At 42.9% G+C, this 15,900-nt stretch overlaps 1 protein-coding gene across 1 annotated transcript in view; it reads right to left on the bottom strand.

The window, feature by feature from the left end:
- OBI1 (ORC ubiquitin ligase 1) overlaps positions 1-12,303 on the bottom strand; it is a 37,136-nt gene extending 24,833 nt beyond the window's left edge. The window contains exons 1-2 of the mRNA XM_004577414.4: positions 12,153-12,303; positions 956-1,091 (exon numbers count right to left, since the gene is read on the bottom strand). Of these exons, the coding sequence (XP_004577471.2) occupies positions 956-1,091; positions 12,153-12,224 (208 nt within the window). The 5' untranslated portion in view covers positions 12,225-12,303. The remainder of the gene's footprint in view (positions 1-955; positions 1,092-12,152) is intronic.
- Between the last annotated feature and the right edge of the window lie 3,597 nt (positions 12,304-15,900).

Raw genomic sequence — 15,900 nt, 5'->3', positions numbered from 1 at the left:
CTCAGGTCCACTTTCCCTAAGATGGGACTAATAAAGTGACTTTTTAAAGTTTTCTGTAAGATGTTTTCTGTACATGGTTAATTATACATACATTTTCAATTTTTCCTAAAGTAAAACAAAAACACAAAAAATTACTTCAAGTTTTGTAATCTAAACAAATTGACTTAAATGAGCAGAAAAAAACAAACATAGAAAAGGGTGTCCAATCTCACCTACATTAGTGTGGTATTTATTTTTTCTCTTCATTAATCTGAACTCACATTCTCTTACCTAGACAGAAGCCCTCTTCAATACCCACGCACACGCTGTCTCGGACCACCACTCAGAGGCTATTCCAAAGCATATTCTATATCCTATCACTCCTGTGCTTAAACCGTCAAGCCCACTTCGTGCTTTTTCCTGCTGACATAGCAAGTTCTTGATTTAGTTCTCATTCAAAGTTCTCAATGCTCAAGTCTCAATTTACCTTTTCATTTCTAATTCAATAATTAGACCCAAATCAGACTACTAGTCACTTGTAAAAACATGTTCCTTTTTTTTTTTTTCTTAAATATTTAAACCTTAGTTCAAGCTATTCCACATGTGCTCCTGGAGCTTTAACAGTTGAAATTGTACACATCTGTCAATGTCCGCCACTTACTTCATGCAACTTTTCTCAATGTTCTTTGTGCTTGCTTGTTGTTTCGCCCTTAGCATCTGCTGCTTTACATCTCTAATGCTTTGGCTACAAGTAAGTTTCATTAGACTGAAAGGTTTAATTCCTCAAGCATCTCTCCAAAGTGGCTTGTTCTTCGTTGTTCCACATGTTTAATACAAAATTACTGACTCATTTAAGTATGAAGTTAACCAGATGAACATCACTGAAAATTCTCTAGCATTCCAAATATATATGTATGTATATTATTTAGGGATCATCTTCAATCTGTTGTTACATATACATAAAATAGGTACTTACCAATGATCTCCTTGCAAGGATTTTCAGGAGTGATAGGGACTCTGCAAGCTGGACACTGACTATTATTCTTCAACCACAAATCAATACAAACTGAACAAAATACATGGTTGTTGATACATATGACAGGCTGGCGTACCTTTGAAAAAAGAAACATTACTTTTAGTACAGGAAAAGTCATAAGTAGAATCCCCAAACACTTTACTTTAGAACAGATTCGTCCTCCAGAGCACAATGCTATACATAACCAACATTATCTAGGAGTCGTAAAAATGTTTCTGTTGACCACACTGTTTCTTATATGCAGGTACTTTAACAAAATTCAAGAAAGAATGGAGAAAAAAGATAGGTTTATTTTGGTGCAAAATTTTTTGAAATTATAACTCTCTTCCTTAAGTTTATTTATAAAATTTATGTATTTGAAAGATAGAGCTAAAGAGAAGCAGAGGAGAGGCCGAGAGAGTGACAAACAAGTCTGAAGTGTAAGCAGGTCCTAGTTTTTCTTTCTTTTTTTTTTTTTTTAAGATTTATTTACTTATTTGAAAGACACATTCACAGACAGATGGTGATCCAGAAATCTTCCTTCTACAGATTCACTGCCCAGCTGGCCTTAAGACCTGGAGCTCAGCCAGTCTAAATCCAGGAACCTGGAGTTTCTTTTGAGTCTCCCATGTGGGTGCAGAGGTCAAGGATTGAGACCATCCTTCGGTATTCTCCCAGAGAAATTAGCAGGAAGCTGGATTAGCAGTGGAGCAACTGAGACTCCAACTGGCAACCATATGGGATGCTGGCATTGCAGGGAGAAGCTTATCTTACTATACCATGATTACTCCAGTTTTTTTTTCCTTAAACATTCATGCAGTTTGGAAGGCTTGACCAAAACACATTCATGTATAAACATACATATCTCAGCTTTATGGGGTCAACACTGTGGCACAGAAAATAAAGCCACTACCAGTAACACCAGCATCACAAATGGATGATGGCTGTAGTCCTGGCTGTTGGACTGATGTAGCTCTCTGTCAAAGACCTGGAAATACACAGGAAGATGGTCCAAGAGCCAAGGTCCCTGTCACTCACATGGGAGGCCTGGATGAAGACACTGCCTCCTGGATTTTAGCTCTAGCTTTTGTGGCCACTGGGGAGTAAACAAGCACATGAAGATCTCCATCTCTTTCTCTCTAATTCTGATTTTCAAATAAATAAATCTTTAAAACAATTTTCAGCTTTATTTCACGAGATCCTTTAAGAGCATAACAATCTCAAACTAAGTACCAGGAAATATATATACATATACATATATATATACACACACATATATGCAGTAATGTATATGTGTATATATTCTGTGGATTCTCTCAAACATGTTATTAGAAGTAAATGTTTTTAATTAAGAAAACTCATTCTTTCTCTGCCAATGCTGAGTTGTACAGAGGCCCCAGTGCATTCACGATTGTTCACCTATTAACACCTGCCACGACCAAGGAAGGCACTGCAGCTGTAGGTATAATGGACATTACTGCACTTTACAAGAGGTGCTGAAGATCCCTTCAATCATGGAATCTGTGAAGCTGCCAAAGCCTTGGACAAGCACCAAGCTCACCTCTGTGTATTTGCCTCTCACTGTGATGAGCCTATGTATATGAAGTTGATGGAGGCCTTTTGTGTTAAACACCAAACTGACCTCACTGAGGCTGATGACAACAAGAAACTTGGGGAATGGGCAGGCCTCTGCAAAAAGTTCATAGTTGTACAGTAGTTGAGGATTGTAGTTGTAGAGTGGTTAAGGACTACAGCAAAGAATCTCAGGCCAAAGATGCCATCACAGAATACTTCAAATGCAAGAAACGAACAAAGAGAAATCTGATACACACACACACACAGAGAGAGAGAGAGATAGAGACAACCCAGTTAAAGAAAGAAGAGTTTTCTCTTTCAATTGGTACTTATTTTCCTACCAGTGACAATTTACTTTTATATGATGTGAACTCATCTGAAATAGATGAACATCAATGCTCAAGAAAGAAATCTGTGCATATTATAGTGAAACCCAAGATGTTCTTCTCTCTCTCCTAGACTTCTCCCCAGTAGGAACACATTTAAAGTAATTTGTGTTTTCCATGTATTTGTTCCCATAAAAGTTAAACATATCCCCAATCGAAGAAATCTAATTTGAGCAACACAGTGGTTGTGCTAAAATGTCAAAGGCAGGAGCAGCAAGTTTCTTATGTGGAAAGAATCAAGAGTTCAGTTGTGGCCTTATTACGTTGTGATCTAATCCCACTCACTGTAACAGAACAGAGATTCAGAAGAGAGAGAGAAAAAGAAAGAGAGAGAGAGAGAAGAGAGAAAGGAGAGAGATAAATCTTTCACTCATTGCTTCATAATCCAAATGGCTGTAACATCTGGAGCTGTGTCAGGCCAAAGTAAGGACAATGTAATTCCATCCTGGTCTCTCACATGGACAGCAGGGCTTTCCAGGGGGGCTGGGTAGGAACACAGTAGCCAGGACTCAAACTGGCACTCCAATAAGAAGTTGAAAGTGACAGCTTAACCCCTAGTGCTACAAGGATGAACCATGCCCCTTCCCTCTCTGGAAATTACGAGTTGTAATTTGACAAGTCCAGCAAAGCAGATTTTGAGATTCAGGGGCATAATAGATAATGACACTTAAAGTCACAGGATTGGAGGTGATCCCCTGCATGGGCAAAACAGCTGGAGAAAAGAAAGCATTCCATCCAGAAGAAGAAGAGCCAGCAGAGGAAACTGAGAAGGGTTGGTGGGGAGGCTGTGATGTTGGAAAGGAGAATATAGGATCAGAGAATTCAACGGAACAAAGTTTTTCATGAGCGAAACAGTGGCTAAGTACATAAAATATTGATGACAGATTGAGTTTGATGTGGACTGAGATGAGACTATGGGATTTAACTGCACAGAAGTCACTGTGATCTGCTACTGACAAGTACTGTTTCAGCAAATAGTGTGAATGGAAATCTCACTAGAGGTTGAAAAACAGTGAAAGAAGTGAAGACAGAGAATATAGACAATTCTTTCATGTTTTTGTGCGAAAGATATCATAAAAATGAGACCATGGTTAGGAATGCCAATGGGGGATATCACTGATGGAAGAAGACAGGAAGTGATACTAGAGTCACAGATGGCAAAGTTCCTAAGAAGTCAACAGGGAAATACGATCTGAAGCACAAGGGGTGATTCCAGCTTATAAAAGAGGGAGAACCTGTATTTCTTTGTTAAAAGGAGTGTAAGAATAAACACAAAGGAGCTTCTACCTGCTGAGGAAATAGAAGGGAATTCATATTCAAAATGTCCCAGCTGCTTATATTTTGTGATAAAAAATGTGGCAATGTTCCAAAGGTAATTCAAAAGTTACAGGAAAACACAACTGAAAGGTAAGAGTATTTTGGTGCCAAAGAGTTGTGAAATCCACGAAAAAGGGGTTGTCAAAGAGTTCAAGAAAATATGTTATAGAAAAACTATGGGTCCAGTACAATGGCTCAGTGGCTAAATTCTCACCCTGCATACATTGGGATCCTTTATGGGCACTGTTTTGGGTCCTGGCTGCTCCGCTTCCCATCCTGCTCCCTACTTGTGACCTGGGAAATCAGTCCAGGATGGCCCAGAGCCTTGGGACCCAGCGCCCATGTGGAAGACCCAGAAAAATCTCCTAGCTCCCCTAGTGGCTCAGCTCTGGATATTGCGCCACTAGGGGAGTGAACTAGTGGATGGAAGATCTTTCTTCAGCTCCTTAGTCTCTGTAGACCTGCCTTTAAAAAAAAAAAAAAAAAAATATATATATATATATATATATATATACATAAAAATAAAACTATGTGTGGTTTGCCAAGGTTTTTTGTGCCAAAATAAGCTTAACTTTTACATCCATTTGCCACAAACTTTCTGATATACCCTCATATTAGCTGCAAATGAGAAGGAAAGTAGGGTATAAATTTAAGAAAACAGGACAACAAAGCAGTTATTTGGAAATGTGAGGCCATGGTGATGGCTAATATTCCACCCTCATTCTCTCAGCTTGGATGAAGCTCCTGGGTTCCGGATATCTGGCAAAGTGAATGAGAAGCTGGGACATCCCTGTCTCTTCCCTCCCTCCCTCTCATAAATAACAATTTGGGGGGATGGTTAGTTGACGTAGCAATTAAGATACTTGTTGGTGCTGCCGGCTCTGTGGCCTAGTGGCTAAGGTCCTCGCCTTGAATGCGCCAGGATCCCATGTGGGTGCCGGTTTTAATCCTGGCAGCCCCACTTCCCATCCAGCTCCGATTGTGGCCTGGGAAAGCAGTCGAGGACGGCCCAAAGCCTTGGGACCCTGCACCTGCATGGGAGACCTGAAGGAAGTTCCTGGCTCCTGGCTTTGGATCGACGCAGCACCGGCTGTTGTGCTCACTTGGGGAGTTAACCATTGGATGGAAGATCTTCCTCTCTGTCTCTACTCCTTTCTATATACCTGACTTTGCAATAAAAATAAAATAAAACTTAAAAAAAAAAAGATACTTGTTGGTATACCTGCATCCCACATCATACTACCAGGGATCAAGTCCCACTTCTGCTCTCCAATCCAGGTTCTTGTTAACACACACCATGGGAGGCAGTAAGTGACTCTCACACAGTGGAGTCCTGACCCCCACATGGAGACCCGGATTGAGCTCCAGGTTCCCAGCTTCAGTCTGGTCCAACTCCAGCTGTGGTGGGCATTTGAAGAATCATATTGTTACTTCTGGCTTTTGATGTTAATAGACTTACACTGAAAAGTTTATTCTTCATTTACTGCCTCTATCTCAGTATTAAAAGCTCGATTCTGCTTGCCTGATGTTTTCAACTTTGCCAATATTGTAAGCAAGATAGTTGTGTGGAAGGAAGAGGTTAGATATCCTTCCTATAAATGATTTATGTCTAGCATTTTTTCTTGCTTATTTTTCTTAATTTCTTCCACGCTGTGGATTAGTATGCCAGCAAGCAGAAATGCAGGAATGGGCTAGCCCAGGGATCTGTTAAACAGCATTTCCAGTACTGCTACCGGACTGCTATAAACCAGTTTATCTCTAGATAATTTCAGGGTTTGTTAAGATTCAAGATATGCAACTAGGTTGTAGCATGTAGCTGTTTTATTGGTTATGTGCACAAAGCAATAGGCACAAAAGTGTTGGGCTCATTTTTTACAGCTCCCTCTGACCACAACCAATTTAGACCTGCAAGGTGACACAATCCCTTCATGTACACACACGATCTAATCCTTTCCTTTAAACCCTACCTCTTATCACTACTGTATTGGGATTTAGTTTCAATATGAGTTTTGGAGGTGACATTCAAATTATAACAGATGTTGACACAAATCTTTCCAATAGGCTCATGGAGTTGGTAGTATCAGATCCAATTTCAGTTTTTGACATTTGGATTCAAGAAAATCATGATGCTACATATCATACATGGTAGAGCTAGCATTTGCATTCACTGCAATGCAACTAAAAAATTATGAACTCTTCCAACTAAGACACATTCTTGTTTTATTCCCTTGGGATACTTGATAAACAAATCAATGAGGAACAAACAGACACATGCCAGAAAGAAATGAGGGAGAAGCATACTTGCTATGGCTGGAGTGTCTTCTCAAAATTTAGCGGTTTAGTCCTCAAAGTCTTCAGCTACTGGTATCAGGAGGATGCAAAATCACTTTTACAGTATTTGAAGGATTAGAACAGAGAGATGGTTAGGGTAGAAGCTCCATGATTATATCCTGTGGCTTTACAAGAGACCACACAGGCATGCGCAGACCCACTCTAATCGCCAGTCTCTTGCCCCATGGTGTTCTATGCTGCTCTGGGACTCCACCCACAAGAACATCATCAGCAGGTGCTGAGCCAAAAGGGGAACCACTCAGTCTTGGACTGTGACTCTCAACAACTGTGAGTTGAGGAAAGTGGTCTGTTCTTCATAAGACAGTGTTGTAGGAATTCCATTATATTAACAAAGAGTTAATCACATCAACAAAAGTTAATATAGCATTAATGGAGTGATGGTGGCAAAGAGGTTACAGATTAACTTTACCAACTGCTTTGATAATTAAAATAAAATTCCCTGCCCTTTTGGTACCCTTGATTAAAATGAAAGGCAATCCTTTAAAGAACATTATTCTTTTTGCACCTCATCAAAACTTCATGAGTTTCCCTAGTGAAGACTACAAAGACTGTAAAAATGAATTTAGCCTGCAGTACAGAAAAACTGTAGTAGGTGCCCCCAATGCTTTAACTTTGGGAATTTGGAAATTTTTCAAGACAAAGCTGTCAGGTTGGTCTTGATATGCTTTATGAAACACCCGGCTCTGGGTCAGAATTTGGTTCTCGAAACTTTAAATCTATATGTACTACATCAATTAATGCCAACTGATTTGGGTCCCTACCCCTGCCTCGGTAAAAAGAGAAATTACATCTCCCCTCTCTTCCCTTCATCCTTATCAAGACTTTTACAGTAAACTTAGAAACTTATTTGTGAAGTGCACAAGTCTAGTGATATAGCAGTCCTTACAAATCAGAATTATACTTTGTTTAGTGTACACAGAATTTATTAATACTTTGTATAAATATGTAGAAACACAATATTTAATACTTCCCTGCAGGTTAGTTTATTCTTCAAATTTATTTTAATCTAGAAAAGAGAACAACGTAGAATTCTTATCCTTAAGTCCCCTTTTGGGACCAGTAAGGCAATCAAGACTCAAATGTGGGCTCAGTACACTGAGGTGGATGACTTGCAGATTAACCAAAAGATTGACACCCCCACAGATTAAATGACGATCTTCATCATCTCAGACTAACCAAGTTAAATTGCTTCATCGCTAGTCCTATCTTTCAACATTTTAAAGCAAGCATTTGGGCAAAAAGCAAAGTGGACAGTCCTTCCTGAAAGAACGGACTCTTTCAATAGCATTCCCACTGGACACTTCAAGAGACAGGCACTCTGACATCATAAGAAAACTGATTTTACTTCTGATTACCTTTGACAGAAGATTCTCCTTAATAGCTAAGCAGAAATCTTAATTCTGCAGATTTACACAAGGTTTGATTCCTTTCAAATTAAAATTACTTCAGATATTTTTAAGGTTTGCTATCATGTCCATCCATTCAAATATTATCTATTCTATTCCAAACATGTTCCAAAGTCAATTCCAGCTCCTTTAAAAATAATTTTTTAAAAGATTTTTTCTTTAAATTTTTATTAGAAAGGCATATTTACAGAGAGAAGGAGAAAAACAAAGACCTTCTATCAGCTGGCCCACTGTCCAGATGGTTGCAAGGGCCAGAACTGAGCTGATCCAAAGCCAGGAGCAAGGAGCCTCCTCTGGGTCTCCCATGTGGGTGCAGATTCCCAAGGCTTTGGGTTCCTCTGCTGTATTCCCAGGCCATAAGCAGAGAGCTGGATGGGGAGTGAAGCGGCCGGGACATGAACCAACCCCAGAATGGGACATTGGTGTTTGAAGGCAGAGGATTAGCCAGTTTTGCCATTGCACTGACCCCTCAAAATGATTTCAAAACACTCTGGATCATTTATATTTATCTGAAAGTGTGGTACTCCAAGTGTGACTCAAACTCAAGTGAAGAATAACTAACATTGAAGAGCATTAGCAATCTTGTGGTTTGGCACCTGTATTCAGAAATTTCATCATTCATAAAATTGACTGTGGACCACATTTAGCTGTTGCTTACAGTGAAATGCAAACATAACCAATAAAACAACTGCATGCTACAACCTGGTTGCATACTTTGAATCTTAACAAACCCTGAAATTATCTAGAGATAAACTGGTTTATAGCAGTCCGGTAGCAGTACTGGAAATGCTATTTAACAGATCCCTGGGCTAGCCCATTCCTGCATTTCTGCTTGCTGGCATACTAATCCACAGTGTGGAAGAAATTAAGAAAAATAAGCAAGAAAAAATGCTAGACATAAATCATTTATAGGAAGGATATCTAACCTCTTCCTTCCACACAACTATCTTGCTTACAATATTGGCAAAGTTGAAAACATCAGGCAAGCAGAATCGAGCTTTTAATACTGAGATAGAGGCAGTAGATGAATAATAAACTTTTCAGTTTTAAGTCTATTTACATTAAAAAGCCAGAAGTAACAAGCAAGTGCCAACTTAGGCTCTTTCCCCACTCCCCTGCCTTTGCCGTCACTTGCTTCTAACATTCTCCAACTTAAGCTCCTTCCTATCTGCTTCAAGGTAATGTCTGCTTAAAAAGGAAAAGAAAAAGCAAAAGCTGACAGCAGAATTCAGGAATAATGGCCCCTAACTCTGTGGAATGAGGGAAGGAGAGGACAATGGTGGTGAAGGTTGGGGCAATTTAGGAGGATGTGGAAGAAGGCCAGGCTGGAAGGACCTTAAGATCAATCTCAGATATGGCTAGGTGCTATATGTCATGTCGATGGAACTGATACTGGGTCTGTGCCATTTCTAGTACCTGGCAAATGAGAAAATGAGAGGCTGAGTAATACATGCTGGACTGGCTTTGTTATTATTATCATTATTATTATTTTATGATACAGTTCCATAAGCTCTGGGATTTTCCCATCCCCTCTTCTTCAGTACTGATTTCCCCTCTAGCATTAAAATGCATGGTCCTTTATGAACAGTCTTTCTGCTATAGAAGCGTTTCTTGACCTTACAGACATGGGCAATGTCAGAAAGTGCTGGATTGGCTTTTAAGAATAAAAAGGCATCGGTAGTGCAGACCCAGCTAAAACATCTGGATGCACTGTGATACTTTCTGGTACCAATAGATCCTACTTGACTGAGAATGCAAACCTTCACTTACAAGTGCACTGGACTCACAAAGCAGCTAGGTACAAGTGACCAGACAAGACTGCTTTTTTTCCCCCTTCAGTTGAAGAGCCTGCTTTCATGTCCATCATAAAGGCTAACAGTTTTTGGATATTATTAGGTGCCAGATTTTATTGCTAAGCACTGTATACGATTGATTTGACACCCCCCCCCCCCCCAGTATTCAGGCTGGGGAGTTGACAGCATCGTCATTTACACTTCCCAGAGGCACAAAGAGGCTAAGTGACTTGTACAAGGTCGTATGACTGTAAATGGCAGAACCTAGGGTGGAACCAAGTAGTCTCAGTGTACATCACTCTTCCTTTTTAGTAGGCAGTTTACAAGTCAGTTTACAAATCAGTAATCTTGTAAATTTTAACTGATTTTTATTTTAGAGTAGACCCAACTGAATAAAACTAAATACAAATGGGAAAACACACTAAAACTGACTACACGCTTGGGTGATTTCAGCCGGTTCGGGATTTCTGCTACAAAGACAGCAATGGTAATGACAGAAATTTGGTCACCACAGTCTTTAAGCTTTAGTTTTCTGATTTCAGTAATGATAAAACTGGCACCATGCCACGGTACTGGTGTGAAGAACAAGTGTAAGTGAATGCACACAAAAGCAGCGTATCATCCGCAAAGCACTGCACAGATTTAGCATCTTATCTACAACGCTGGGAGCAGAAGTGCTTCACATTTTGGCTTTTTGTTCTTCATGATTTTGCAGTATTTGTATATACAGAATGAGACACCTTAGGGTTGCGATGCAGGTCTAAGCATAGATTCACTGAAGTTTCTTACATGTCTTACATACACATCTTGAAGCAATTTTATAACATTATTTTTAGGGCAATTGTATTTCTACTGTGACCCATCCCATGAGGACAAATATGTAATATTCTGCTTGTGGCTTGGGTCAGGCCTCAGGTTTGGACTTGGAGAGCATCCTGAATTTCAGATTTTGATGCTTTCCGTGAATTTTATCAGACACCTCTTTTGTGAGCTACGAAAAGAACAGGCTTGGTAAGTGAAACAAGCAGAACACGTTTGCATCATAATTGCAAAAGACAGCCTACAAACTGCGGGAAGGTATATAAGAGACCAAGGGGGAAATCATCTCAGAAGAACACTTCTATCACCCTTTAAGGTTAGCGTTGCCAGAAATTCAGTTTATGACACCCTTCTGGGACCCTGAAGTCAGCAGTCCACTGCATCAGATGGTAGCAACTAGCAACATCCCTTCCTCCTGCTCCCTGCTCTGCAGGCAGCCCTGGTGGCAAAGCCGGCTCCTCCACCACCACTCCTGCCGGGTCATCCTTGATCTCAGCTGCCAGAACCATCCGGCTGCCTAAAGGCTCTTCCAGGCACTTGCATCTTATCTTCCTCAGCACTTTAGGGCCAGTATCTAGTTAAGGGTTTCCTCCAATTCACTCACTCTCCTGAATTTAAGGCAGGTAGAGGAAGGGACAGAGAGCCTCAAATAGCTTGCCCTAGGCAGTCTATCTCACAGGTCTCCACCTGCACCTAGGTGTAAAAACCCAACAAAAACCAAAACCCAAACTGAAGGAACATTTCTGGACGGGTGGGGGGAACCTGACTGTGCACAGCAATTGCCCCCTTCTGGATCCAGGAGGTCAAGAATCGTCCTTTGAAAAGAATGGAATGGGAGGTACAAATCCTACTGAAAGGAAACAGGAGAACCTTCACAACTCTCACAACTACTTTCTCCTAACTTGTGGCAAGAGTTAGGGTTAGGAAGCTTTGCATCACAAACCGAGGGTTTCCGTCTCGAGAGGGATGCCTGGTGGAGATTTAAAGACCGCGCCCCTTATTTCTAAACGCCTTCCCAGTGCACGCACCATTTGCTTTCCAAATCCTGAAATGCGGAGCACAGGTCATCCTCAAGGCCAGGCTAAGAAGACGTTTTCCCATCAGCCCCGCAGGCCCGAGAACAGCAGCGCTCCTGTCGCACAGGGGGCTGAGCAACTTTAGGACAGGTGCCCGGGGAAAATGGGCTTTAATGGGCTGCAGAGCGCACGAGGCTGCGCCGGGCGATGCGTTTCCGACCGGGCCTCCTCCAAGGCCGATGGGCGCCGCGCGCTCGAGCCGCCTCGCCGCCCGCCTTCTGGAGCCTCGGCCATGCCCTCCTCGACCTAAAGGCGCCCCTACGAGCCCGTCCCCCACGGCGCGCCCCCTCCGAGGCCCATGCCGCGGCCCCGCGTCGCCACTGCGCTCCCGGCGCCTCACGCCCCTTCCCCGCCCCGCTCGGAGACCGCCTCTGCGTCCGCCAGCGGCTTCCGACCCAACCCGCCTCGTGGCTGTGCCTGGAGTCACCCATTACCTTCCCCAAGCAAATATGGCATGTGATGGGCAGAGTGAGCGATAAGGTAACGTTCTGCACGGTCTGAGCCATGGCAGCGTTCAGAATCCCGCCAACACGGAAGTCCCGCCGACAGCGGCCCCTCGCCACGACTAGGGACGCACCAGGCCGGCTACGGCGGCCGGGCAGGGCCACAGCCCGTCAGGGAGAGAAAACGGCAGCGCGCTTTGGAAACAACGCTTTGCCCGGACTTTCCTGTGACAAAACCGAAACCAAACGGAACAACTTTCCCTCTTTCAGCAACTCTAACATTCCTGAAAATGGAGAAGATGGTTTACCTCAGGCCTCAAAGATCTTGCAAATTTCAGCGAAATTAAATAGTGCAAAGGAGGAAAGACACGGGAAGAAGACTTTTCAGGTCCCAGAATTTTTTCTCGGAAGATTAGATGCTGAGGTAATTTTCTCCCTCAAAGTTAAACTCCACACAGCAGCCACCCCGTACAGTCAGCAAAGATGTGAGAAAACTCTAATGTGTATTTTGGTTTCTTAAAGCGACTTTCCATCTTTCTCAGTTCCCATTCTTACACCACACGGTGTGCTTGGAGAGGACACGAGAATTCACTTGAAAATTGTCTCCTTATTTTAGGGTATCCAGGGACAACCTAGATGTATCCAATAGCAGCTTTACCTGGGGACGCACACTTGATGTTGGCTTTTCCCTGGTCTCTACCTCAAGAAAACCTAAGGATTGTGCAGCCCATTTATTTACTGTAGTTCAGAGCAAGAGAGAGGAGCGAAAAGCGGAGAGAGCAAGAGAGAGGTTGAGAGAGAGAGAGAGAGAGAGAGAGAGAGAGAGAGAGAGAGACCACTTCCACCCACTGGTTTACTCCTCACATGCCTGCGAAGGGCAGGGAAGGCAGCCAGACCCCCAGGTGGGCTGCAGAGGCCTCTCCACCTGCTGCTTGCAAAGTCTGTCTCTGTGAGCGGGAGAATGGACCCTGGATCTCACATCTTCACTCCAGGGCCTGTGCTATGGTCCAGGGTGCTTTTCCTAGCAGGTCAAACATGTCAGTTTACACAAGGCTTTTTAATACCACCTTTCAGGTGCCTGGTTGGATAGGAAGTGTACCATTGTGTTTTTGAACCCCAAAGGGAGAATTTGTGAGTCTATAAATTCTCATGTCCTGACCATAGAAAAGAAGAAAACCTCAATGAATCTTCCATAACAGATTTGAAATCTAGCTGAGGCAGAACTGACGAGATAACTTACTTAAACAAGCATAATCTGTGCGTTGGGAAAATGTAGAAGCAAAATCCTTGTATGGACCTTTACTGATCTTTCTAAGTGTGGTGTCTGGATCCATGGCCTCAGGCAGTTGGTCTAACTGCCCTTAGTGTTAGCTTCTTCAGAGTGTGTGTGTGTGTGTGTGTGTGTGTGTGACACGACCTCAGTGTACGCTTACTGTCCAATCTATGAAAGGACAGGGACCAGTGTCGTGCTGCAGCCAGTCAAGCCACCACAGGTGAGGCGCGATGCCTGGTCCCTCTGGTTCTGATCCAACTTCCTGCCAGTGCAACACCTGGCAGGTCGGAAAAGATGGCTCATGTGGGAGAATAGATTGCGTTCCTGGCTCCTGGCTGATGGCTTGGGCGGGCCCGACCTGACTGTTGAGGCCGCCGGGAAATGAACCAGGAGATGAAGCTTCTCTCCCTCCGCTCCCTCCCTCTCTCTCTGTTGATCTCCCTTTCAAATAAAGAAAAGGGCAGGCAATAATGTGATCAAAACAGGTAGCAGTTCACTTGAAAAAAACTCAAATCCAGGACAAGACTGCCTCACAAACGACAAACAGTGAGAAATCTCCCAAACAGTTCAGTTACTTTTCCTAGGAACTGGAGAAACAAGCAAAATAGGTTGTTTCTCTAATTCCGGTCACTTCTTCCAGAATGCCTGGTCTAAGAGTTGACTGGTTTGAGTTTTGAAAGGCACAGATATTTTTCCAGTGGGTCCCTGAATTCTTAGGGGTTGCTGCTGTAGCCTTCACATTCCTGACTGTGAACTGAGCCTTCACAGTGGCAACGCTCTCAGTCAGCATCCTCTGCAGTTCTGGTTTTATTCCCCTATGCTGTTCCTTGCTCAGCCTTACACTTTACATAGTATTCTAGGGCTGCCTTCTGAACTCTGTTAGTGAGATGTATTATGGCATATTCAGCCTCCAACATCCATCCCTGGAAGCAGTTGAATAGGAAGACACATTGCAGGAATTATTAAAATAATGTACCTGTTTGACAGGCAGAGATACACAGGGAGAGGGAGAAAGAGCAAAATCATCCATCCCTTAGTTCACCCACTGCCCCCTACAAATGGCTGCAACAGCCAGCCCTAGACTGCTCTGAGGCTAGGAGTGAGGAAGTGTAATGGGGTGTCGCCATTGATGGCACGTACCACCTGTCAGGTTAATTGACAGCCGGCATGGCACAAAAGTGGAGTTTCCACATCCTGCCCTGCCTACCTCCTCTTGCACCGTTCAAGTTAATTGAAGGTGCCAAAGTGCACCTGTGTCTTGTGCCCTCCGCACCATTCACAACAACTGATACCTGGAAATTACTCTGGAGGCTCTGAACACCTGGCCCCTCCTACTGTGCTATATTAGATTAGGTTAACTATAGGAAAACTTTGGGCTCCGGTAACTCCCTGCCTGCCTGCCTGAAACTTAGTACTGCAAAGCTCTCAGTCTGATTGGAGGATGAGAGCTGGTGAAGTGGCTCCTGGAGTGTAGCGGGAGCTGCTGTCACCAAGCTTGGGAAATAAAGATTCCTCCTAACAATCTACACTTGGGTCCAGCGTGATCTCTCTTGTACTCTGCAACACAACCCCGTTCAGATCTCACAAACAGTGGCTCAACTTCTGCTGCTTCCAAGAATACACTAGGAGGACGCTGGATTGGAAGCAGAGCAGGCAGTTCTACATCCAAGCATGGGATGCCAGTGCTGCAGGTGGCAGCTTAATGTTTTGTGTCACACTGCAGGCTCTGTAACTTTTTTTTTTAAAGATTTATTTATTTTTTTATTGGAAAGGCATACTTATAGAGAGAAGGTGAGACAGAGAGGAAGATCTTCCATCCACTGATTCACTCTCCCAAGTGGCTATAATGGCCGGTGCTGCACCGACCTGAAGCCAGGAGCTTCTTCTGGGTCACTCATGTGAGTACAGGATCCCAAAACTTTGGGTCATCCTCCACTGCTTTCCCAGACCACAAGCAGGGAGCTGAATGGGGAATGGAGCATCTGGAATTAGAACCAGTACCCATATGGCATCCCAGTGGGTAAAAGGTGAGGACTTTAGCCACTAGGCTACAACATCGGGCGATAACTTCTTTTTAAAAAAGACTTTTCCAGTGTTTACTAGGGCACGTTCATTTCTCACAAATCATCCTGTTAAATGGGTTAGTACCCTAATCACCAAGGTAAAATTTCAAGGTTGTAACTGTCTTGTTAAGAGGGTATTAAAATCTACATTATTTTCCATATCTCTCCCATGTTTACAATTGTTATCATAGCATCTCACTGCTGTTTGAGAGCTGTGTCCATTTACAGCTTACAAAGGCTCTATTGAAATGTTTGAGAGCGGAGGTGCTCCAAATTTCAGTGTTTTGTTTGCATAGATTTTACTAGTTCAGAATCCCTAATCTGCAAATCAGAACTGCAACATGCTCCAGAATCCAAAACACTTTCAGCCTCATTTCAGCACTAGAAAAGATTTGGATTTCAA

The sequence above is a fragment of the Ochotona princeps genome, chromosome 12 (genome assembly GCF_030435755.1).
Source record: "Ochotona princeps isolate mOchPri1 chromosome 12, mOchPri1.hap1, whole genome shotgun sequence".
NCBI lineage: Eukaryota > Metazoa > Chordata > Mammalia > Lagomorpha > Ochotonidae > Ochotona > Ochotona princeps.
The sequence above is the reverse complement of the archived record's forward strand: the minus strand, read 5'-3'. Positions and strand labels throughout refer to the sequence as shown.